The 24,734-nt window shown below is 42.6% G+C and overlaps 3 protein-coding genes across 7 annotated transcripts in view; 2 read left to right on the top strand and 1 right to left on the bottom strand.

Moving 5' to 3' along the window:
• usp37 (ubiquitin specific peptidase 37) overlaps positions 1-13,621 on the top strand; it is a 45,998-nt gene extending 32,377 nt beyond the window's left edge. For all 3 annotated transcript variants that reach the window (XM_082176072.1, XM_082176073.1, XM_082176074.1), the window contains exons 17-24: positions 471-588; positions 2,943-3,150; positions 3,503-3,663; positions 6,678-6,738; positions 6,832-6,947; positions 8,823-8,892; positions 8,983-9,121; positions 12,529-13,621. In XM_082176072.1, coding sequence (XP_082032198.1) covers positions 471-588; positions 2,943-3,150; positions 3,503-3,663; positions 6,678-6,738; positions 6,832-6,947; positions 8,823-8,892; positions 8,983-9,121; positions 12,529-12,610 — 955 coding nt within the window. In that variant the 3' untranslated portion in view covers positions 12,611-13,621. The remainder of the gene's footprint in view (positions 1-470; positions 589-2,942; positions 3,151-3,502; positions 3,664-6,677; positions 6,739-6,831; positions 6,948-8,822; positions 8,893-8,982; positions 9,122-12,528) is intronic.
• ybey (ybeY metalloendoribonuclease) lies at positions 12,960-17,875 on the bottom strand. 3 transcript variants are annotated; one of them, XM_082176303.1, is made up of 4 exons: positions 17,435-17,875; positions 15,467-15,598; positions 15,299-15,367; positions 12,960-13,764 (listed from the first exon to the last, which is right to left on the bottom strand). In XM_082176303.1, the coding sequence occupies exons 1-4, from the start codon at positions 17,849-17,851 to the stop codon at positions 13,636-13,638; spliced, it is 747 nt and encodes a 248-aa protein (XP_082032429.1). In that variant the 5' UTR covers positions 17,852-17,875; the 3' UTR covers positions 12,960-13,635. The 3 variants fall into 3 exon arrangements, with proteins under 3 accessions (XP_082032429.1, XP_082032430.1, XP_082032428.1); XM_082176304.1 differs by having other exon boundaries at positions 12,960-13,757; positions 17,435-17,869; XM_082176302.1 differs by having other exon boundaries at positions 12,960-13,737; positions 17,435-17,860.
• Positions 17,876-17,971: 96 nt separating this feature from the next.
• Positions 17,972-20,800, top strand: ndufb3 (NADH:ubiquinone oxidoreductase subunit B3). Its single transcript, XM_082176331.1, has 3 exons — positions 17,972-18,123; positions 18,606-18,734; positions 20,520-20,800. Exons 2-3 carry the CDS (start codon positions 18,607-18,609, stop codon positions 20,668-20,670), a joined length of 279 nt encoding a protein of 92 aa, XP_082032457.1. The 5' UTR covers positions 17,972-18,123; position 18,606; the 3' UTR covers positions 20,671-20,800.
• The last annotated feature ends 3,934 nt before the right edge of the window (positions 20,801-24,734 follow it).

The following is a 24,734-nucleotide window of genomic DNA, read 5'->3' as shown; positions in this document are numbered from 1 at the left end:
TTCTTGAACTGAATCGCAGCCTTTGTGATGTTCCCAATAGCACTGCTATATTATGATTTTAAAATGTTATATATATATATTAGGGCTTTGACTTCGTTATTCGAATATAATTCGAATATTTAAAAAAATAATGATATTCGAACGAACATTATCGGGATCGGGGGCGAGGCAGGCCAGAATAGTCTCCATGCTATCTCCGTCATAATATTATTAATAAATATTCGAATATTAATATTAATAAACAAATGAACTTCGAATATGATTTTTGGGCAAAAGTCAAAGCCCTAATATATATATATATATAGCTTAGCCTTAGTAAAAGTGGATTCTCGTCAGTTGAACGTGCCGCTTCCAGTAAATAGCAGTCGAGGATGTTTTTATAAATCGAGTACTCGTCTTTAGTCCAAGAATCGTGACGGCCCTAGTGTTGGTGTGTTCATACTCATGTGCTGTAAATGTGTGTGTTACAGGAAAGGTTCTGTAAAGCCGGAGAGCTCGGGGAGTGTGTTGTGCGACTCTGACAGTGAGGAGGAGCTGGTCAGGAAAGTCGGTCGTAGACTTCATCCAGAAGACGACAGGACGGACGAGGTGAGGGGGAGAGTGGTGTAGGCTAGTGCTGGAGTCAGTCCACACGGCCTTTGTAAATCAAATCAAACATTTATGCAACAAACTACAATCCACGAAGCTGTCACAAGCTGTCATGTCACGAGGAGGGATGGATATCGTTTCAATTTGACCGATTCCTATTTCGATTCCAACAAGGAATAAAAAACCTTAGATATCATTCACATTTAGTCTTATTGCAAAACATTTAATTCTTGACTTGACATGCCAGTAGACTTCATGACTAGAGGTCGACCGATATGGGTTTTTTCAGGCCGATGCCGATCTTTTGAAATCCGGGTCGGCCGATGGCCGATAAATGCTGCCGATTTATTTTGGCCGATAAATGCTGCCGATTTATTTTGGCCGATTATGTGCTTGTTTTTACCTCTATTTGAAAGATAAAATGTAACACAAATAATTACTTAAGATAGACAAGATTTCTCAACAAAAACATTTATTGAACACTTGACCAATCTTTGTACAAAAGACAAAAAGACCTTGAGATATGTTTGGTAATTGTACCTGAATGAATTGAAAATTAATTTGCTACATTTCAGATTAATATATTTGTTTTCCTTAATTTTAATAAACAGGAACTTAAACACTTTGCAGTTTGAATGATGTCTTGTATAAACAAAATGACAGAGTATGTTTTTATGTTTCCACTGTTCGATCGCATCCGTGCCTCACACACACACACACACACACACACACACACACACACACACAAATATAAGTAAACACTTTGCGACTTTAAACACGCGACTTTTCGATCGCGCCCGCGCCCCTCTCTCTCTCCCTCCCTCTCTCTCTCTCTCTCTCTCACACACACACAAATATAAGTAAACACGCGACTTTTCGATCGCGCCCGCGCCCCCCTCTCTCTCTCTCTCACAACATATTCCAGCATTGCTATCTTTACATCGCAGCCTGCTTCAGAGCTAAGGCGGAGCTACAGATTAGGTGTCCCTAAAGAACCCGCGTATCTAACAGTAGTTCCGCATTACATTAATTTGCACGCGAGTTTTATTTATTTTTATAACCATGTATTCTCCGTGTAAATTTATACACCGAACCGTGACGCCCTTACCGTTTCGGTTCAATACGAATACATGTACAGTTCCACCCCTAGTCTACAGTGAAATAGTCACACATTACACTGTTTGGCCAGCATTTTAACCGTGTTTAATCCAGCTACTAGCTAACAGTATGCTAAAGTTAACTGCTGTGAAGCGATGTTTCTGTTATTCTAACGTCCGTTTCTAAGAGAAGCACAGGCATAACAGTAGCACCGAAATGAAGCACAGAAATCCGCATTGATATTCGGTCCGGTAAATAACGGTCGTTAAGGCACCAGTGCCGTATTAGCACCGGGTCTGTCTGTAGCTACCCAACCCTAGCGATGACGCTAGCAAAGCAAAGCCAGTCCTTCACTAGCCTATAGTGCGTTGGTCTCTTTTTTATTAGTTATTTCTCTGCATTGAGTGACAACCCTCTCAAATATAAGACACACAAACAGAACAAATAAAAGTCTCAGATTCTCTGTCTGTAATTGCAAAATTCTTGCTTGTTATTGTGACATGATAGCAACCCTTCTGCTGTGCTAATGCAACCTCAACTACGCTATCAATATCCAAAGTAGCCGAACGTCATGTCGCCTATTCATATTTTTTCTCGAAGTTGGCAGTAACATATCAAAAGTTTTTAATTAAATATAAAGGCGTTTTCTCCAAGGAACTTAGCTCCTTCCTTAGGCACTGGATGAGGTCTGCTCACTCTGCTGGAGAATGACTCCAGGCACAGCGTGCGTCAAACACGTGTTCCACAACAACAACAACACTAGGCTGCCCACAGATGCGCCCGCCTAATAATCGGGTTGATATACTGGATATTGGCCGATGCCGATTATGTTAAAAAATGCAAAAAACCGGCCGATTAATCGGTCGACCCCTATTCATGACCACATGACGTATTGTGCATATTGATGCATATTGTGCATATACAAATAGATCTTACGATTCTCCCACAATTCTGAACAGACAACTAAACAAAATAACATGTAATTTACTAGAGGTTCTGACAAAATGTTGTTGTGATTGGTCTACTCTGCTCTGATTGGTCAGATGACCCAGTCTGTTGTGTTTGGTCTACTCTGATTGGTCAGATGACCCAGTCTGTTGTGTTTGGTCTACTCTGATTGGTCAGATGACCCAGTCTGATGTGATTGGTCTACTCTGCTCTGATTAGTCTGGTCAAAATTTTACTGACCCTAAACTTTTCACCCCTGTTCAAATTAAATATTCGCCAAAATGAATCGGACCAACTCATGTACCCAGGTGCAGCACAGTGAGCAGTCTGAGTTTAACGGCATCAATGACGAGGAGATGCTGGCGGCGGTGCTGGAGTTGAGTCGGCACGACACCAGTGTCCACACGGGCCCCGAGGACGAGCCCACCAGCAGCCCTGACACGGGCTTCGGGGACGCTGAGGGACACGACCCCACGCAACACCTGGACCTGCTGGAGGCGGAGAGACAGCCGGCCGGTAAACCCACGCCTTAACTAGAGATCAGGCTCCATTTCACACTCGAGCTTCCTCCAGTCTGGCACTGGCGCCTTTTTTCGCCATTGGCTTTTGTCTATCTATCTAAATGAACTAAATTAATATTTTTTTTTTACAACAGAAAATCACTGAACTTACTAAAGCTGGACTGTGATGCTATTTTCTTCTAGAAACAAACCCTGTTGCATTATTTTCACAGTGAAGCTGCTTTGAAACTCTGTGTATTGTAAAAAGCGCTATATAAATAAAGGTGACTTGACATGCCAGTGGACTTAATGACCACATGAAGTGTGTGCATATTCTCAGCGTTGAGCACGAGCTGTGTTGTGTGTAGATGCTCTGGAGTCTCTGGATCTGACCATGGATGAGAACAAGGAGAACGAGACGCCTGAGGGAGCGCCGGGCGAGCTGGACTGGGTGCAGCAGTTCAGTCTGGAGCAGGAGCGTGAGGAGCAGGAGCTGCAGGCGGCACTCGCCCAGAGCCTGCAGGAACACGTGAGCCGCACACACACCTGCACACACGCTCGCACACACACCTGCACACACTCGCCTTCAGAGGAAGACAACTGAGTCAGGAACCCTAGGGTTTTATATACAACTTGTGTAAATGACTCGTTAGCGCTGTCAAAATGGCTGAAAAGCTAAATTCCAATTTCTTTCTTAAATATGAGCAAAGTTTGAATTATATTTGAATTCTAAAGGCAATAGTTAATATTAGAGGATTAAAGTGCTGTATTGTCTCCTATGTCCTCAAGAGGACGCATGCGAGCGCAATAATATAAACCAAATCAAGCATTGCATCTTTTATTGAAATGAAATGACATTCACTTTTTAAAGTGCATTAACTTTAGAAACATTTGTTCTTCAATAAAATATAATTTCCTTAAAGGTACAATATGTAAGAATTTTGCATTAAAATATCCCAAAATCTCAAGGCCAGTGTTATATATTTTGTTAAGTTGATTACTTACAATATCCCAAATGTTTCCAACTATTTTTAAATCGTGAGAAAATTGCGATTTTAACCAAGGAAACGGGGCGTTAGAACAGGGGGGAGCTGGGAGTCGCCAGTCAATACCGTCATATCCGCGTTACCCTCGGTTTCCGCTCGTACTGCGTGGAGTCCTGGACAAATGCGAAAGTTGTAGTTGTAGCGTCTATCAAGCTACAAACTTTAGCTTGTTTCTTGCAGTCGTTATGGGACACAATTATTCTTTACCGATTGCTGCTGGTTCTGTCGACAAAGCATGCTTAATTTTATATTTTCCAAATGTAGCATTCGGTAATAGTTATGTTTATGTAAGGAAAGTATTATTGCTTTAGATTTGTGTTTAGTTTATTGACATTGTTTATCACGTCTGGTGTTTATGGCCATGTAAATAAACATAGCATGTGTTATACATAAAGATTAATCAGTATTTTGGCAAATGATGTGGGCATGTTCGAATTTACTTTTACAACAATTGTTTAGAACATGTAAAACTGCGCAGCGTTATCACAACAACGAATTCAACAAATACAGTAACATCTATGAAGTATTAAACCTTACTTTTCTTGCGGTTAATTCATTTTAATGAAATAAAAGTGTGATGAGGTTTAAGAGTCAGGAAGGAAGAAGACAGGGGTCGGCGCGTGACTGGGACTCGTACTTTATTAAAATAAAGCAAAACAAACAAAAGCCGCGCACAACGCGCATTCACCGTGGCAACCGCGACGGCTCAAAACAGTTCAAAAATGAGAGCTCGGATCCACCGGTTCTCTTTCTCTGCGTCCAATTTTCTCTCCAGTCTCTCTCTCGTTCCAGCGCGGCTTATAAGCTCTCCACGCCAATAATACTGCAATAAGACACAGGTGCATTTGCACTTGACCTACTTGCTCGTCTCTTCTCTCTCCCATCACAGACCGCGCTGAACCACGCCCCCCTCGCCACAAAAAGCATGTCATTAAACGCAACATTTATAAAAATAGAACTTAGCCTCATCCATGAACATGATTTTTCGATTCCCGTCTGACTGATTTACATCCACGGTGGAGTTTAAAACGACAGTTCCCATCATTCCACGCTCCTTCACATCGTCATCAAGCTACGCCGTTGTTGTTGTTTGGAATGTAGCGCCCTCTAGCGGCAAAAATTCTTGCATATTGTACCTTTAATGTGTGTGCAAGGAAAATTAGGTGACAATAGTGCATACACCTGTGTGCAGTTTTATAAATTTTTTGACAAATATTCAAAATTCTAATTGTTATTTGACAGCGCTAAAAGCCTTTATGTCAAAAAAGTTCTATAAAAGGAGAAATGTCTTAAATTATTGCATAATACTATCATGTTTAATGAGTTTATTTAAAACATTTTTTAGAGAAAGTATATTTCTGAAAGGTTTAATTCACAAAATGTAATCAAAATAAACAATGAATTAAAATTTGATTAAATCCATAAAATGATCCCATGATTCTGTATATGAAGCATCAGACACAGAACCTTAGAACCTTTGTCTATCAATACATCCTTTACATGATCTATTTGTGTTGTGGATTTTACAGTCCTTGATCCTGTGCATTTTAAACCTGGTCTGTGTGTTTGCGTCAGTGTTTCGCTAAATTCTCCAATCACATTTGTGTCTTCGGCATGTTTGTAGAATATGCTGATAAACTGAATCACAACTGAACTTTAGAGGTAATTATGCATCATATCATTTAATAAAGAATCAAAATTTAGTTTAGCTAAAGCTAAAAGTGCCCCTATTATGCTATTTTAAAGGCTTTTGTTTTGTCTCCTGCAATAGTTTTACATGCATCCAAGATCAAACACTCAGTCTCATGAGATCCACTGCAGCATCAGCTCTTTTCTCTCAGTGTCTGAAACAGTTTGATCAAGGATTCGGTCTCTAAACCCCGCCTCTCTGAGAGCTTACTCTGCTCTGATTGGTCAGACGGCCCAGTCTGTTGTGATTGACCAAAACGCTCATTACAACTACAGTGTTAATCAAACTCTTCCAGTCTCAGATAAACTACAGTGTCTGAGGTATAAGTAGACGCTGTTCACCAGCAGCCAATGAAGATCATAGACTGGCATTATGCAAATGTGTAACAAACACACGTAGATTCAGCTGGAAGTGAGACTGGAATGGCTGACGACTCGTTTCATCTCAGAATCACTTTCTTTTAGGAGACGACTTTATTATCTGCACTTAAATAGATGTTTGAATCTATGCGGACCTTTTACATTCACACACAGCTTTATTACACACTACAGGAAAGGGAATATCTGAAAAAGCATAATAGGGGCTCTTCAATAAAACATGGCTGAGATGTTTTGTTTCGTTTTTCTCTATTTCGGGTTAAATGGCACGGACATATATAGTGTTAGTTTTTCAGCACACTCTTCTTACCAGCTGTAACTGTCCAGCTGTAACTGCCCAGTGTTGCTGGTGTTTGACGTCAGCACAGCTTTAACTGATCATGAGGACAGTTGCTGTATAATGAGGGGATATTATCTGTTAATTGCGCAGGAGGCGAGAGAGATGCGAGAAGATGATGATCTGAAGAGAGCCACTGAGCTCAGCTTGCAAGGTCAGTATGATGTGATGTTCTGCCTCACATGACTTCTGTTTTACTGTGAGCGTTTGTGTGTGTGTGAACGTGTGTGTGTTTCTGTTGTTGTAGAGTTCAATAACTCCCTGCCCGAGCTGCTGTGCTCCGATGATGACTCGGGCAATGAAGACGGCCTGGATATGGAGTACAGTGAGGCTGAAGCGGAAGAGCTCAAGAAGAACGCTGAGGTGCGTCTGTGCTTAATCACTTCTGAACCCGTAATCCAATCGGTCTGCTTTAAAAAGTCCCGTAAAGAGGAGATTCTTAGCTTTTCAGTGGTGTCGTTTGTCTCCGTTAGACATACAGAAGCTCCGTAGTGAACGTGATTGGGTCATCAAGTTTTGATCAGCATTGATTCGTCAAAGTATTTGAAATTGTTCATGTTAATACAAATACAGAACATGGAGAAACTGCTTTTGCTTCCTCTTTCGTCGAGCCAGATGTCTTTTCTGCACACTTTATATATAAGTATAGCTTTAACAAGAACATCTTGTTCCACTGCGGTCTGTCTAGTGCAGGGTTCCTCAAACTCGGTCTTGGAGGGCCGCTGTCCTGCACAGTTTAGCTCCAACCCTGATCAAACACACCTAGCTGTGAGTTTCTAGTGATCCTGAAGACATTGATTAGCTTGATCAGGTGTGTTTGATCAGGGTTGGAGCTAAACTGTGCAGGACAGTGGCCCTCCAGGACTGAGTTTGAGGAACCCTGGTCTAGTGGGACTTTAGACTTTGCTCACATCTTACAGAAAGAAAAAGGTGAACTTAAGTCAGCTACACTGAGACAGATTAAAGCATTAAACACATATTTCAAGTGATAATACTGATAAACACAACAAACTATACGATTTCTTCAGATATGATTGACGAATCAGACCAATCACCCATTCCAGTATGAATGATGAAATTGTAAAACCTTCGACTCATCACTCTAAAAAACCGAGACCGCCGCCCGCAGCCAAACATAACTATTGTTCTTAAACGTTTTAATAACTTTTGAACCTCTAAACCAATCAGGATGCTTTAAAAAAGTCCCGTAAAGAGGAGATTCTTTGCTTTTCAGTGATATCGATTCTCTCAGTTGGACATTCAGAGGCCTCGTTGTGAACATGATTGTCAGGTTTTGATCAGCATTGATTCGTTAAAGTAACCCATGTGGTTTGTTCCTCTGAGCCGAACAGGAACGATTGTTGATGCTTAGTCCCGCCCCCGTACACAGATTGGTTGAAACTATCATCTACTCAAACAATAAACACAGGTTTTGGTCTTTTGATCCACCAATTAGCATCTTTCTTTGTAAATTTGAACTGATGTAAAGTGAAAGTACTTGCGTGAGTGCATGAAAACAAACATAAAATAACAGATTTGCATGAGAGCACTCTCTGATAAAGCATAACACAAATCAAAGACAAGTATAAAACTACTTTACACATCGGATGAGGCACTGAAATTTGTTTTAAAACGAGTTGTTACACAATGACCCAGTGGAATCGTATAATACATTTTGTGAAAATCATTTGCTGTTTGTATTTTTGTTGCACAAGATGTTTGTTTTTTTCTTACAATTGTTTACACTACTTACTGCACTGTGTGTGTTCATTTTCAGATTATATGTATGTATATGTATATTTGTCACTTAGCTTCAGTGTAACATATCATATCTCATATAACAATGTTTCAATTTACTTCCTGAACTTTTTTTGGACGCATCAAAAGTTTAAGTTTTTCACTGAAAAGTGCCTAAAATAATGTTGTAATAAATGGCTATAACTTGCTTAGGGATTTTTACATGTAGATGATTTCATCTGGAAATCTAGAATATCCAAGTATAACGTTCTAAAGGGAAAAAATCCCCAAAAAATCCATTCTCAGACTAAATAAATGTACTAATGTGGATTTAAATGAGCTAGATTGAAACTTCAAGTTGTCTTATTTAAAATGATACAAGGCACTTGAAGCTGACTTCTATAATGGGTTAGATACAGGCGAGTCAGGTGACCCAAGCATGTTGTAGGTCTCCGAGTGGCAGTGTGTGTGTGGTGTTAATGCCTGTGGTTTGTCCTGTAGACTGGAGAGCTGCCCAACTCGTTCCGGCTCATCAGTGTGGTCAGCCACATCGGCAGCAGCTCCTCGTCAGGTACTGCAGGTTCACCCTCGTGTTGCTGCACTGCAGACTGAGTGTGTGTGTGACCGGCTGCTGTGTGTGTGTGTGTGTGTGCTCCTGTAGGGCATTACATCAGTGACGTGTACGACATGAAGAAGCAGTCGTGGCTCACCTACAACGACCTGGACGTCTCACGCACGCAGGAGTCCACCGTTCAGAGGGACCGCGACCGCAGCGGATACATCTTCTTCTACATGCACAAGTCAGTGTCCTCAGTCACACACACCAATAACTTTCATACTAAAATGTGGGAATGCCTGAAACCACACGTACGCAATACTCTCATACTCTTGGTGGCCTTATAGTAGTTGAGCCTAAATGTATTAAAGGAGTCATGACCTGTAATTTTCACTTTTCCACGAGAATCAATGTATGTTATGATTGCCTAACGATTATACACTGGCCGGGAAGCCGATATTTAAAAGTGAAGCGTTTGTTTAACCCTGGGTTCGTAAACCAGCCCACGTGCACGCGCACTCAAATACGAGATTTTAATTTCTGCCCCGACTTGACGTCAAGACAGGGCAGGATATACCATATATGGACACCGCAGACCTATGCTGCAGGAAGCCGCCCGCCCTGCCCCTCTCCCCCTCATATTCAGTCGCGAAAGATGCAGAAACGTAGTGCACACGTGAGTTGCTCTGTTGTTGACTGCCAGAATCAACATGTAACTTAAATGTGTTTTCTCTCCCAAGAACGGACCAAGCTGTCAGGGACCAGTGGATTAAATTCATTTTTAATGACGCGGTTCCTACAACCCTTCCCACTGGCTTAACGTTAGGTGTCTGTGCTAATCATTTTACGCCGGAATCGTTCACAAATTTGAATGTCTAAAAAACCACAACGTGAAACAAGGCAAAAACACCACATGATAGCAAACGTTGATCTCAATAACCACTGTAAGCTGATAAAAAAAAAAGTAGACTACATCTCCGTTAATGTAATCTACATTAAATAAAAGGTATAATGTATGTCTCAGTCAAAATGATTGTCTTTACCATTCAGAGACATCTTGATGTAGACGTCCTTCCATCGACTCTACATCTTCCCTTTCCAGCTCAGGTTCAGAGTCTGGCTCATACATATACGGTTGAATTCCGTAGGTCGCGGCCAGGTCGGGTTCATTCACAACTTGCGCCATGATGTCATTTTGGAATGATATGCTGAAGTTACCTGCGGTGTCAACCCCCCTCCTTCCTGCCACCAATCAACGCGCCCCTCATTTGCATTATTAAAATGACTGTCCACGACAGCCAAAATATCGCATCAGATCTCGCGAGACAATAATGCCTTCAGAAATAAGGGTCAGAGGAGCTCTGTGTTTATTTTTCTTCCACTTTTCTTTTTTAGAAGGGCCTGAAAGACTATAATAGAGCGTGGGTATCCAAGGTAATACTAGGTTATGACTCATTTAACTAAAATCATAAAACAATTTCCTTGCTTGAACTCATTTTATTTCAGCAACTTCACTGACATTTCTGATTTTCGCTTACTTTGAGTACTAAACTAGGGCTGGACGATAAAACGATAATTATCGCGATATAATTTTCAAAGAGTTTTATGAATGTTTGATAATGTTTATACGCTAAAAGCAGAACGAAACTCGTTTGAACCGCGTCTCACACACCATTTATCGGCAGAGCAGCGCTAACTAGCATAAGCGTTTACTCGCTATACAACACACGTCCCGGTGATTTAAACTAAAGCCAGACGAAACGGCGCTGATGGACAGGAGAAACAGGATACAGTCTGAAGGCCTTCAATCTACAAATCACACTTATTTACCATGGATTTACTGTAGTAACTCTAACTGCACCGCGGTATTGTGGCAGGAATGCGGGATATTCATCAATTTAGTAGGGATGTCCTGATCCGATCCACGTCATCGGTATCGTGCCGATACTGGCCCAGAACGCTAGAGCGGATATCGGAGGGGAGAAAAAAATATGATCAATACCTATTAGGGGTGGAACGGTACATGTATTCATATTGAACCGAAACCGTACGTACGTCACAGTTCAGTGCATGGATTTACACGGAGAATACACGGTATAAAAATAAATAAAACTCGCATGCACATTAATGTAATCCGGAACTACTGTTAGATACGCGCATAGACATGCGGGTTCTTTAGGGACACCAAATCTGTAGCCCCGCCTTAGCTCTGAACGCGCGTATATATCACTTCAAACACTCGCTTTACACGCGCGAATGGATTCAAAATGTTCAAGCGTCGAACTAGACGCGAATTTGACACACTATCGCGTTTGGTGTGAACGCAGCATAATGAACAGGCTGCGATGTCAAGATTGCAATGCTGGAGTGTGTGTGTGTCAGAGAGAGAGAGAGAGAGAGAGAGGCGCGGGCGCGATCGAACAGTGGAAACATAAAAACATACTCCGTAATTTTGTTCATACAGGACATCATTAAAACTGCAAAGTGTTTAGCCTTCTTATATTAGAGTAAAACACAACATTGTGCTTTTGTCAAACTGTAACCTACAACGTTCACCCAACCAAAATCACACACACACACTTTAAAAGCAAAAATTATCTCATCTTTTGGACATTCATCATATTGCATTGGTTTTCATCTCTTGTCCTCAAACAGACTAATCTGTTTATTTTGAAGTCACACATTCTACATTGATTAAAAAAGAAAATCAAATGTGTTTTTAATGGTAGTACTTTATACAGAAATCATTTATAATTAAGATGAGAATAACGTTAAAGTTAATAAAAATTAAGGAAACAAATATATTGATCTGAAATATAGCAAATTAATTGTAAATTCATTCAGGTACAGTTACCAAACATATATCAAGGTCTTTTGAGTAAAGGGTGGCAGTCTTTCATCATCAGCTGTTGTTGTGGACTATATACTGGAGAAGTATTTGTTCTCCATTTGAGTGAGATGTTCTTATGTGGATAATTGAGCAAAGTGCTTACATATATTTTATTATTAGTAGTATTAGTTCAAGAATAAAATAAAAATATCGGATTGATATCGGTATCGGCAAAAAGCCAAAGCTGCGGCATCGGAAGTGAAAAAGTGGTATCGGGACATCCCTACAATTTAGGCATGTATTGATATGTAATCAAGGCCTTCTGAAGTGAACCATGGGTTTTTGTAAGAGAAATATCCATGTTTAAAACTTTATTTGCTATAATAACTGGCTTCTATAATAACTGGCTTCTGGCAGACGGCCGGAATAATTTCCATGGGATAATTTTCATTGTTGTGTGAACTGTCCCTTTAAGCTGTAGCATCTGTGCACTTTATACTGAATGTATGTAGGCTACTGTTTTTCCATACAAATACCATAGAAAACAGTTATATTTGGCCGTGGTATTGAGGTCATGTGTGGCTTTAACTGTGGTGATCATGATCTAAATGTCTAATACTGTGGAAGAGCAGGGCTTCACTTCAGGGCTTGACATTAACTTGTTTTTGCTAAGCAGCCTCTGTGGTTCTTCAGAGTTACTCGTCGCCATTCAGCATTTGTTGCAATTACTTGCAACTCACCCACAATTTTGACATAGATAACATTAGGAAAGAGTGACAGCAGCCTAATACATTTATTGCCATATGTGTGTGTGTGTTCAGAGAGGTGTTCGAGGAGCTGTCGGAGCTGGAGAAGTCTGGAGGGAACGGTGACGCCGCACGCACAGTCCTGCAGCCGCTCTAACATCCCATAATGCCCCTGAGCCCAGGGTAAAGCCCACAGCCTTCATCAGCGCTACTGAAGACCACACACACACACACACACACTCCCTGTGAACGCTGTAGACGTGCAGTTAGATGGATACATGTTCTAGAAACTCATAGAGGAGCAAAATGTTTATGGGGAGCAGCACAGAAAATAAATATATGAATATCGAAGGCATTTTGAGTTTCTCGAGAGGTGCAACTTCAGGATCACAGAAGTTCCCGCTTAATTTCTTCTTTTGTTTGCCTTTAATATGAGAAGTCCCTCTGGTCAACTTCTTATGCATTAAATATTTGAAGCGTGTTTCTCTATGAAATCTTTTTGTTTCTTCTTCTTCTTTCCCCTCTGCAGATTTTTAGCTGGCCTTCCTGGTCTATTGCATACAGAACTTTATTCTTGTACATGTGTGTGTGTGGGGGGATGTTGAAGACACGGGGTGTGTGTGTTTCTCGTTTGATATGCAGCTGAAAATGTGGTGCAATATTTGCGTTTGCCAGTCGGCTTTTATATGATGCCCTACAGCGATGAGAGATTCGGCTCGTTTATATTCAAGGCTTTACTGATGATGACTGTTTGTTGTTTTATTCTCATTTTATAAGCGTTGTTCCAACAAGCTCAATGGTATTGATGATGTAGCTTGTCCTTTTTTTAAAGATGGCCTCTCCGACAGACCGAGTGAAGCGTTTAGTTGTCCCTTCTGTATCGAGCTTTACGTCGTGTGGAGAAGTGTGTGTCTAGCTCGAGAGAAACGTTCACACACACACCTTTACTGCATCCCATGTGACTTGTGCGTCAGCTGATGTTATTTATTTTAGGATGTTTGTGAGTCTTGTTTCCATGGTAACCACTTTATTCATGTCCTCTGTTCTGGTCGTCTCCAGGAGATTGTGTGTCTGAAGCAACAGTGCTATAAGCTCTACTTGATTGCTTAGTATTCAGTCTTTGGATTCCTTGAACACGTTTTAAAATAAAACTGATTTAGAAAAACGAGGTGCTGGTGTGTTTCAGAGTGTGTGTGTGTGTGAGCATCTCTTGGTGAGCGGCTGGAGCCGGCGACCCGTGAGCCTGTTGAACTCGCTGAGGATGTAGCTCTCCTTCTGCTGCATCTGTCCGAGACCAGAGAGAACACACTCCTCAGTCACACACACTTATCAAACAATATCTTTAGGATTTTTTTTTTACTCAAATTACAGATATGTGACCCTGGATCACGTCACCAGTCACGAGTCACACGGGTATATCTGTGGCGATAGCCAACAATACATCGTATGGGTCAAAACTATAGATTTTTCTTTTATGCCAAAAGTCATGAGGATATTAAGATCATGTTCCATGAAGATATTTTGTACATTTCCTACCGTAAATATATAAAACATGTATGTGTGTGAGTGAATGCAGGACAATCGCCAACATAAATGAACAACTTTAAAGGAGATTTTCTCAATGTTTCGATGTTTTCTGAACCCTCAGATTCCAGATGTTCAATAGTTGTATCTCAGCCAAATATTGTCCTATCCTAACACACCACACATCACTGGAAAGATTATTTAATCAGCTTTTTCGTGATGTATAAATCTCAACAACAACAAAAAATGTACCCATGTGACTGGTTTTGTGGTCCAGGGTCTCAGATATAAGGTATCAAAAATACAAATTACAATGTATTTAATAATATGCATTAAATAAATAATAAATGCAATTCAAGGACTTTTAAAGCACTACTTTTTCTGTTTTCAAGGACAACAATCTGAGATCTCACTTATCAAACAATATCTTTAGGATTTTTTTAACTCAAATTACAGATATAAGGGTATCCATAATACAAATTACAATGTATTCATTAATATACATTAAATGCACAGTTTATAATGGCTATTATTGTTCAATAAATATTTTATATTATAATGTTGGTGTACTGCGTATCGAGAGTCTGATGGGGGGTTATCAGCTCATTCTGCGTGACTGCTATTTTATTTTTTTTTTATTTTTTTTTTAACAATGAAATTTCATATATATATATAGTATTTAAGTCGAGCACTTTTCAGTACCTCTTCCTAAATATGCCTGTTTTCCAGGACTTAAATTTCAAAATGTTTAATTGAAGTACTTCCAGTCAAACCTAAATGTATTCAGACACCTTCAACATTTCTCACATCATCAGTTTATTCGCTATAGTTTAGAAAACTCAGAGTTATGAAGTTATGAGTTGATATTTGACTGGTTTTGTCCATCTTCTGTTAGACTGTCTCTCAGAGGAATGATGTTGAATATCTGTCAGCTGTGTAATTTAACTACACACTTAGATCATACCAGTTTAGCTCAACCAGTGACCCAGCAATGCTTCATTTTGTTCTGTGTGTGTGTGTGTGTGTGTGTGTGTGTGTGTGTGTGTGTGTGTGTGTGTGTGAGAAAAGAGCATTAGCAATTAAAGGAGAAACACTTCAGCAAAACATGATCAGATCAAAGTGTCCGAATCATTTCTGGTCCACAATGTTTATAAATGTTACTGGTAGTCGCTGTGTGAAGAATTTATAGGTATAATACGTCACAGTTTACTTTATTTTGCTCTCCTCACTTAAATACATTTTCCCCTTCTGACAATCCTAAGTAAATTCCTGATTATCTCTCACACACACACACACACACACACACTTAAGTATGTTGTACCTCATTCCAGTCCTCTTCAGTTTCATGTCTGTATCCCAGTAAGTGGCAGATCCCATGAGCTGTGACCACCTGCTCAACACACACACACACAGAGAGAGAGAGAAAGAGCAAACCTTGACTGTGTCCGTCTGTGTGTGTATAGAGTGATCAGTAATCAGTGTGTCTTACAGTGAGTGTCTCATGCAGGTCCTGTGACGAGTCTCTGCACTGCTGCATCACACACTCCACCCCGAGGAAGATGTCCCCGAGATTATACTCGTCTCTGTGCAGGACACACGGCATCTTCCCCGGCCTCAGATCCTACACACACACACACACACACACATCATTATACTCGTCTCTGTGCAGGACACACGGCATCTTCCCCGGCCTCAGATCCTACACACACACACACACACACACATCATTATACTCGTCTCTGTGCAGGACACACGGCATCTTCCCCGGCCTCAGATCCTACACACACACACACACACACACATCATTATACTCGTCTCTGTGCAGGACACACGGCATCTTCCCCGGCCTCAGATCCTACACACACACACACACACACACACACCATCATTATACTCGTCTCTGTGCAGGACACACGGCATCTTCCCCGGCCTCAGATCCTGCACACACACACACACCATTATACTCGTCTCTGTGCAGGACACACGGCATCTTCCCCGGCCTCAGATCCTACACACACACACACACACACACACACACACCATCATTATACTCGTCTCTGTGCAGGACACACGGCATCTTCCCCGGCCTCAGATCCTGCACACACACACACACCATTATACTCGTCTCTGTGCAGGACACACGGCATCTTCCCCGGCCTCAGATCCTACACACACACACACACACACACATCATTATACTCGTCTCTGTGCAGGACACACGGCATCTTCCCCGGCCTCAGATCCTACACACACACACACACACACACACACACACACACATCATTATACTCGTCTCTGTGCAGGACACACGGCATCTTCCCCGGCCTCAGATCCTACACACACACACACACATCAGCCTCAGATCCTACACACACACACACACACACACACACACACACACACACACACATCATTATACTCGTCTCTGTGCAGGACACACGGCATCTTCCCCGGCCTCAGATCCTACACACACACACACACATCAGCCTCAGATCCTACACACACACACACACACACACACACACACACACACACACACCATTATACTCGTCTCTGTGCAGGACACACGGCATCTTCCCCGGCCTCAGATCCTACACACACACACACACATCAGCCTCAGATCCTGCACACACACACACACACACACACACACACACACACACACACACACACACACACACACACACACACACACACACACATCAGCCTCAGATCCTGCGCACACACACACACACACACACACACACACATATCAGCCTCAGATCCTGCACACACACACACACACACACACACCTGTATCTGTGTGTAGCTGCTCATGTAGGGAAGCTCGTTTCCTCAACAATGAACGAGTGAATAATAAAGATCATTGCGACTCATCTCAAAGTTTTGACTTGAATGTTTATATTTCAAATTTCTGACATAAGTTGCAAAAGTCAGAACTGCAAGTTATAAGCTATATTTTGCAATTTACTTTTTTCCTCTGAATTGTAAGATATAAACTCGCAATTCCAAGAAATAAAGAACTGCAAAAGGTCTGAACTGCACAAACGTATTCTGTCTTTACTCAGATTTGAGAAACTCACAATTGCAAGAAAAAAGTTGGAATTTTGCAGTTTTTTCTCTCAGACTTAAAATAAATGAACAATTTTGAGTTATAAAGTTCACATTGTAAGATATGAACTCGCAACTCTGAGGAAAAAGTCCAGAATTGAGATATAAACTCGCAATTGCGAGAAAAGCCAGAAGTGTGAGATAAATAAACTCACTAAATTGCCAGTTTTTGTTTGTTTGTTTATTATTGTTATTATTGTTCCGTGTTGGAAACAGGCTTCCACAGACACGGGCTAGTTAACGGTGATGCTCTAGTCAGCTGTCAATCACACACACACACACACACACATGTACTGTCTGCAGTCGCTGGAGTCAGTGTGGAGAGTGTGTGTGCGGGCGGCTGTACCTCATGGAAGGGGAAGGCCAGCACGTCGGTGGGCCGGTCCCGGCGCCGGTAGACCCGGTTGATGCGCTGGATCCTGCGGTTATCCACGCAGATGATGCCCATGTCGAACCGCTGCACGCCGAATATGTGCCTCAGGATCTCCACGTCTTTGCGCATGCGCGCGCGCCTCAGAGGAACCACCGTCTGCAGGTTCCGCAGGACGAGCCCCATACCCAAACTACTGTCCACGCGATCAATAGATGAGTGTGTCAGACGTATATATGTATTTACTCTACTGCTTACGGACTGGACAAATACGTTTCTATAGTAAACACATATATATATAAAAAAAAGACCGGTCATTTCCATACATCTGCCATGTTCCAGACTTTGTCCATTGATTTGGAAACTGAAAGTGCGCATGCGCCATTCGACCATTCATACATGTCAAAATAAAAGTTCTGTCATTAAACCGTTGGATTTTTTTCTTCTTCTGAGTATATACTAAATATTTTAATATGAAATTATTGTAATAACAATTTAGAGGTTTTTTTATATACATATGTAAAAATATATGCTTATCTTTTTCTTAGTATTTATTTCGCTTGTACTGTGACTTTTACTGTTCTCCGGAAGTAGAAACTAGGAACTTCCAACACTGTTTGTGCGTTGGTGTTGGACTGGTGTTGGAGGTCACTTTGATTTAAAAGGTAAGTTATGCTGCTATTTAACACACAACAAAATAATGTACACCGATTTATTGTAATTTTAACTTTTACACTGGACAATGTATGCATGTGTTACTGAAAACAGCATCGGGGTCGGTGTTTGTTTGCCAGCTGTCATTGGCTGCTTCGCTTGTGTTGTTTCTGTGTGTATCTGAACACTTCAGTCACTGTTAACACGACTGAACAGCTAATTACTACTTAACCGCTCAGGTGCAATTATAAAATATGAATTTAACCGCCATACCCCTACACAAAGGCTTTATGCTAAATTTTAACCACACGTTTTTGAATCTTTCTTTGATGTTATACACTTGATTCGACTCGTTCGTGAGTGATTCGGGTGAGTCGAGTCACTTAAACTGGTTCTTTTAGATTAGTGACACACTTGAGTATGCAGAATAAGAGTGAGAGACACTACTTTGCTGTTTTATTTCTGCACACTGATAACTGTGAGGTGTCTTCAGTATGGGTGGGGATCATGGACACGGAAAACTGTCGATGCCGGACTACCGGGTGTGGAAGTATGAAGGGACACCGCTGGAGATGACCCAGCAGAGGCTGGCCCGCAGAGGACTCCGGGACCCCTGGGCTCGGTGAGCTCACACACACACACACACAGACACAGACACATATGCAACTCAAGTGATGGCCCGGAGTCGGCTATTGACTGATTTTTAATTTTTAATCATGCTAATGTACTCAGCCTGCTTTAATTCTTCCTATTTGTCCTGGCCTTTGCTATTTAAAGAAAAGTTTATGCGTGAGACTTTTGTTCATCTTCCGAACACAGATGAAGATATTTTTGATGAAATCTGACATTTCTGATCCCTTCATTGACCGCAACGTCACTGCAACTTTCAAGGCCCAGAAAGGTAGTAAAGACATCGTTAAAATAGTCCATGTGACTCCAGTGCTTCAACCTTAATGTTTTGAAGCAACAAGAATACTTTGTGAGCAAAAACCCTCCCAAAATAATTCAACAATGTCTTCTCCTCTGTGTCAGTATCTGATGCTGTTCACGTAGTAAACACAGCGCAGCTCTTCCAGGTTCTACGTCAGAACGCCGGCTCACTATTGGCCGTCTCAAGTGACCAGCGTCAGCCAATAGTGAGCCGGCGTTGTGATGCAGAACCTGGAAGAGCTGCGCTGTGTTTACAGTGTCAACAGTGAAGATGAACGAAGGGTTTGGAACGATACGAGAGTGAGTTATTAATGACTGACATTTCATTTTTGGGTGAACTAACCCTTTAACACAGTTATTTTTGTTTTATTCCTAACCACAAATGTTCATTGTTCTAGATCTGACATTGTGGTCTTGCAAAATACAATGAAAATCAATATGTTCACAACTAAACGTGTAAGATCTAGTTGATATCTATCTATATATATATCAACATATACGGTAGAGACAGTAATATTGTGAAATATTGTTATAATATAGAACAGCTGTATGTGAATATATAGTAAAGTGTAATTTATTCCTGTGATCAAAGCTGAATATTCAGCATCATTACTCCAGTCTTCAGTGTCACATGATCCTTCACAAATCACTCTAATATGATGATCTGATGCTCAAGAAACATTTATGATTATTATCAGTGTTGAAAACAGTCGTGCTGCTTCATATTTGTGTGGAAACTGTGATAGATTACTATTCAAAACTGTTGAATGGTAAAAAACGGTTTCCAAAAAAATATTAAGCAGCAGAAACCGATAATAAGCATATATAATAATCACATCATCATATCAGAATGATTTCTGAAGGATCATGTGACACTGAAGACTGGAGTAATGATGCTGAACATTCAGCTTTGATCACAGGAATAAATTACACTTTACTATATATTCACATACACATATCTTACAGTTCAAACTACAATCCGGCCTGTAGCTCATAAATGCCAGAGGAGAACTGGCCCCCGACTGAGCCTGGGTTCTCCCAAGGTTTTTTTTCTTCATTAGGTCACCTGATGGAGTTTTAGGACACCATTAGGTCACTTGATGGAGTTTTTCGGTTCCTTGCCACTGTTGCCTTTGGCTTGCTCAGTTGGGGATATTTTGGGGATATTTAATTTAATTGTATCAATCAATAAATTCCTCTTGAAACAAACTTTGTTGTATTATTTTAATTTAATACTGTGAAGCTGCTTTGATACAATCTGTATTGTGAAAAGCGCTATACAAATAAACTTGACTTCACATACAGCTGTTTTATATTATAATAATATTTCAGTGTTTGTAATGTATTTTTCATCAAATAAATGCAGCCTTGGTGAGACTGCATGTTCATAAGTGTGTGTGTGTGTGTGTGTGTGTGTGTGTGTGTGTGTGTGTGTGTGTGTGTGTGTGTGTGTGTGTGTGTGTGTGTGTGTGTGCAGGAACGAGGCGTGGAGGTTCACGGGTAGCTTCGGGGTGCCGGTGACCTTCAGAGAGGTGCTCCTGCGGGGCTTCAGGACGGGCTTCGCTGCGTTCGCAGTCGCTCTGGCAGTGGAGTACGCTTTCTTCCCGCCCAAGAAGAGCGAGCACTGATCGTGTGTGTGTGTGTGTGTGTGTGTGTGTGTGTCTGAAGCCTGTCGCTGTTCCTCCATGAAGACTTCAGCTTCTAATGCTTCTGTGTGTTTCCCTTGACCAGTCTGTACAATAAATACAAGATAAATGATTTGGCCTGAGCCTGATTTTTATTTATTTTTATTGGATATTGTAGTAAAACCTTTAGAGCCATCCAAATATACCTTGAAATGATCACTCAGAGTAAAATATGATCATGTACAGTAAGTATGAATGCCAGTGTCAGGATGTAGATGCTGAAAGCCGTCAGTGCCGTGATTTAAATCTTACTTTTTCTAACACTAATCTAATTTCACTTCCCATAGAATCCCATTCATACTAGTGAAGATACTACAGAATCTCGACGTAACGTAAAGATAGAGGAACTGAATCACGTGACATGCCTCCTACATCACTGTGGCATGAGGAAGTGAAACTGTATCATGTGAGTGAAATGCTGAAGGCTAAACCCCTGAATGATACAACAGGCCGACTTCTCACTGTATTATAAACTGTATTAGCTTTAAATGCATCCAAGGTTAAAAAATAAACACTTTAATTGTCTCATAATATCTATTGCATCATCAGCTCTTTCTCTCAGCGTCTGAAAGGATTGGTCTCTCTAAGCCCCGCCTCTCTGAGAGCTTACTCTGCTGTGATTGGTCACTTGGATCATTCATCTGCACTTTGCAGAGCTTTTACATTCACAATCAGCTCTATTACACACTACAGGAAAGGGAATATCCCATAATATTTGAGTCACATGGATGCAAATCTTCTAAGACAATATGAAGTTTTCTTAATAATGCACTTCATTTATGTCTGTCTTTTGAAATATGGCGTACCAACTAAAGCATGAATCAAAATGGTCTTATTGTCAATATTGTGGTATTGTTCAGAATAATGCTGGCGATATTGGGAGAGCTAATATTTAGTTTAATGGAGAAATGTTTTCGAAATGCTATGAGAATCAAAACGTACTCGGTTACTAACGTAACCTCGGTTCTCTCTAGAAGAGGGAACGAGTACTGCGTAAGATATCTTACGCTAGGGGAAAATCCTTTTTCCGCGAGATATTGAAGCCAAAAATTATCCTTAATTTTGTAATAATGCAAAACGCGTTGCGGCAGCATGGAGACATAGGCGAGGCAGCTCGCGCGCCTATTGGCTGCTCTGCGGCAACTGCAGCAGCCTATCGAGCGAGGCCTGGCGTGACGCCAGACCCAATCAGGGCACTTCACGCCCGCTGCGTCACGTCCCGCCGAAATGGCCGTGGTCTAGGCCTATAAATACCGCTCGCAGGCAGCTATTATCTGGTTTTTCATCATCGAAGCAACCAGAGCGTGTGCATGCACGGCAAGATACGCAGTACTCGTTCCCTCTTCTAGAGAGAACCGAGGTTACGTAAGTAACCGAGTACGTTCTCTTACGAGAGGTCTCTCGTACTGCGTAAGATATCTTACGCTAGGGGGCAAAACGCCGTGCATGCTGAGATCTGACACCAAAGACCCAAGGGCGAAAGCCCGGGGTACATATAGTGCACAATCACTCAGGGAACTCACAGGGAGTCCGGGAAGAGGGAGGGGTGAAGCCGCACTCTTCCACATATGGCAGCGTCTCTTAGACGCGAATTTCATCATACAGACAGGGCGGGGTACGGCCTGAACTGATGGGGGAATGTGGGTCTTACACAGTTTGCCCAGGCACATCTCGTGCTGCTACTTTTCACTGTCGAACATTGAGCTGTGCTCAGTAGACGCAGCATTCTGAGCTGATAGCATCAGGTCAGATAATACTGGTAAACTTAGACCGACAGCAGCCTGGCCTGCAGGGCGGGAACCTCTAGGTTATAGAACCTTATAAATGTAGACGGGGAGGCCCAGCCTGCCGCCATACAAATATCTTGCAAGGCAATCCCACTTGACCAGGCCCACGAAGAGGCCATGCCTCTCGTGGAGTGCGCTCTGACACCCAACGGGCACTGCATGCCCTTGGAGGCGTATGCCAGCGCTATAGCATCAACTATCCATCTGGATAGGCTCTGTTTCGACGCGGCTAGTCCCTTAGAACGTCCGCTAAACGAAACAAAGAGCTGCTCCGTCTGTCTGAAAACAGACGAGCGAGACACATAAGCTCGTAATGCCCTGACTGGGCAAAGGAGGCTCGCGTCTCTTTCCTCATCAGGGACCGGTAGGGCTGACAGGGAGATAACCTGCGCCCTAAACGGTGTGTTGAGGGATTTTGGAACATGGCGAAGCAGACCGGATGCCCACGCTCTGCGTGGGACTCGCGCTTTCAGCCAAAACTGCAGTGGGCGCATGCGGAGCAGGCCCAGCTGGAGCACTGATGATGCTGAGGCCATGAGACCTAGCATCTTCTGAAATTTCTTGAGCGGGACAGACGCGCTTCAGCGGAACGAGTTCGCTGTGCGTTGAATGTCTACTGCGCGCTGTGGTGATAATCGCGCTATCATGGACAGTGAGTCCAATTCTGTGCCCAGGAAAGATATCTTCTGACTGGGTGACAGAGAGCTCTTCGCCCAATTGACACTGAGACCCAAATTCTCGAGGTGATCGAGTAAAACGGTCGTGTGTTCTATGAGCACTGAGCGAGATTGCGCTAGAATCAGCCAATCGTCCAAATAGTTCAGTACTCGCATGCCTCTCATTCTGATGGGTGCGAGTGCCGCATCCATGCACTTCGTAAATGTATGGGGTGCCAGGGATAAACCAAACGGCAGGACTGTGTACTGATATGCCTGGCCCTCGAAGGCGAATCTCAAGTATCGCCTGTGACGTGACGCTATCTGTATTTGAAAATACGCGTCTTTCAGATCTATTGACACAAACCAATCTCCTTGGTGAATCTGCACAAGGATTTGTCTGGTCGTGAGCATCCTGAACTGTCGCTTCACAAGCACTCTGTTCAGTTGCCTTAGATCTAGTATGGGTCTGAGACCCCCGTCTTTTTTCGGTACCAGGAAGTATCTGCTGTATAGCCCTCCTTCGCTCTGAGCTTGAGAGAGAGGCTCTATGGCCCCTTTGCTCAATAGTTTCGCCACTTCGGCTCGAAGTAAATGTGCTACTTCTGTTTTTACCGTGGTCTCGACGTGCGCCGCATAGCGGCGAGGGCGTCGGCGAAACTGTAGCGAATAGCCTCTTTTTATAATGTTCAGCACCCACTTCGAAACCCCGGGCAGCTTTGCCCATGCGTCTGCATGGATAGCTAGGGGTTGAATACGAAGCGCGCTCCGCTCGCTCAGCGATGGAGAAGCTTCGGCGTGCTGCAACACAAGCGTCGCGCTTGTGACATTTGAGGCATGGGGCGCGCTGATAACAGCGGGCAGATTGCCCGCGCTCGACTCCTCTGCGGTGGTCAACCGCGAGGGGGAGGGCTGGGCGGTTCCCGTGGGAACTGTCATGTCTATGTGTGGATGTGGGCGCGGGGCAGCGGGCACATTTATCACACCGAAAGCATCGTTCGCTTGAGTGAAGCGAGTGCACGTTGGTTTCGTTTTTACAGAAACCGTGAGACATGCATAACGTGGTGTTAGTGGGCACTGGGTAGTGGGCACATTCACCATGTTTGAAGCGCAACCGATCTGAGTCGGTTTTATGTGCGTGAGCCCTGTGTGACAGGCTGTGCTTGTGTGTAGAGATGGGCACTGGGCAGTGGGCATTCTTACTACACATGAGACACCATCGGCCGTGGCCGGGACACCAGAAAATACACTCTTTTGGGGATTTATCTGGGTAGCCGTGAAAACGGCATTTGTGTGCAGGCAAGCGGGTGACAGAACCGGCTTGTTGGCTGCAGAAAACACTGGAACAGTCACATTTGCTGGAACTGGACGAGCGAATAGCTTTGGTGTGAGTCTGGCCGCAGCGGGACTTGAACACCGTCGTTTTCCTAGTTGTGCTAGGACGACTTCGGGGCCTCAGGCTTCACCGTAATCCTAGGTCGTGAGCCACGCACGGCGGGGCGGCGACCGGATGAGCGGGAGCGCGGTCTCGCGCTTCGGGCCTGGCGGCGCTGCGAAGTGGAGG

This window comes from Leuciscus leuciscus (genome assembly GCF_965113295.1).
Source record: "Leuciscus leuciscus genome assembly, chromosome: 7".
NCBI lineage: Eukaryota > Metazoa > Chordata > Actinopteri > Cypriniformes > Leuciscidae > Leuciscus > Leuciscus leuciscus.
The sequence above is the reverse complement of the archived record's forward strand: the minus strand, read 5'-3'. Positions and strand labels throughout refer to the sequence as shown.

Excerpts from the sequence above, each read along its gene's own strand:
- ybey (XM_082176304.1), bottom strand. The coding sequence starts at position 17,851 with ATGGTCGAATGGCGCATGCGCACTTTCAGTTTCCAAATCAATGGACAA. Across the intron at positions 15,599-17,434 it reads TGGCCTTCCCCTTCCATGAG|GATCTGAGGCCGGGGAAGAT; the intron begins GTACAGCCGCCC and ends GTGTGTGTGTAG. Across the intron at positions 15,368-15,466 it reads ACCTGCATGAGACACTCACT|GTGGTCACAGCTCATGGGAT; the intron begins GTAAGACACACT and ends TGTGTTGAGCAG.
- ndufb3 (XM_082176331.1), top strand. The coding sequence starts at position 18,607 with ATGGGTGGGGATCATGGACACGGAAAACTGTCGATGCCGGACTACCGG. Across the intron at positions 18,735-20,519 it reads CTCCGGGACCCCTGGGCTCG|GAACGAGGCGTGGAGGTTCA; the intron begins GTGAGCTCACAC and ends GTGTGTGTGCAG.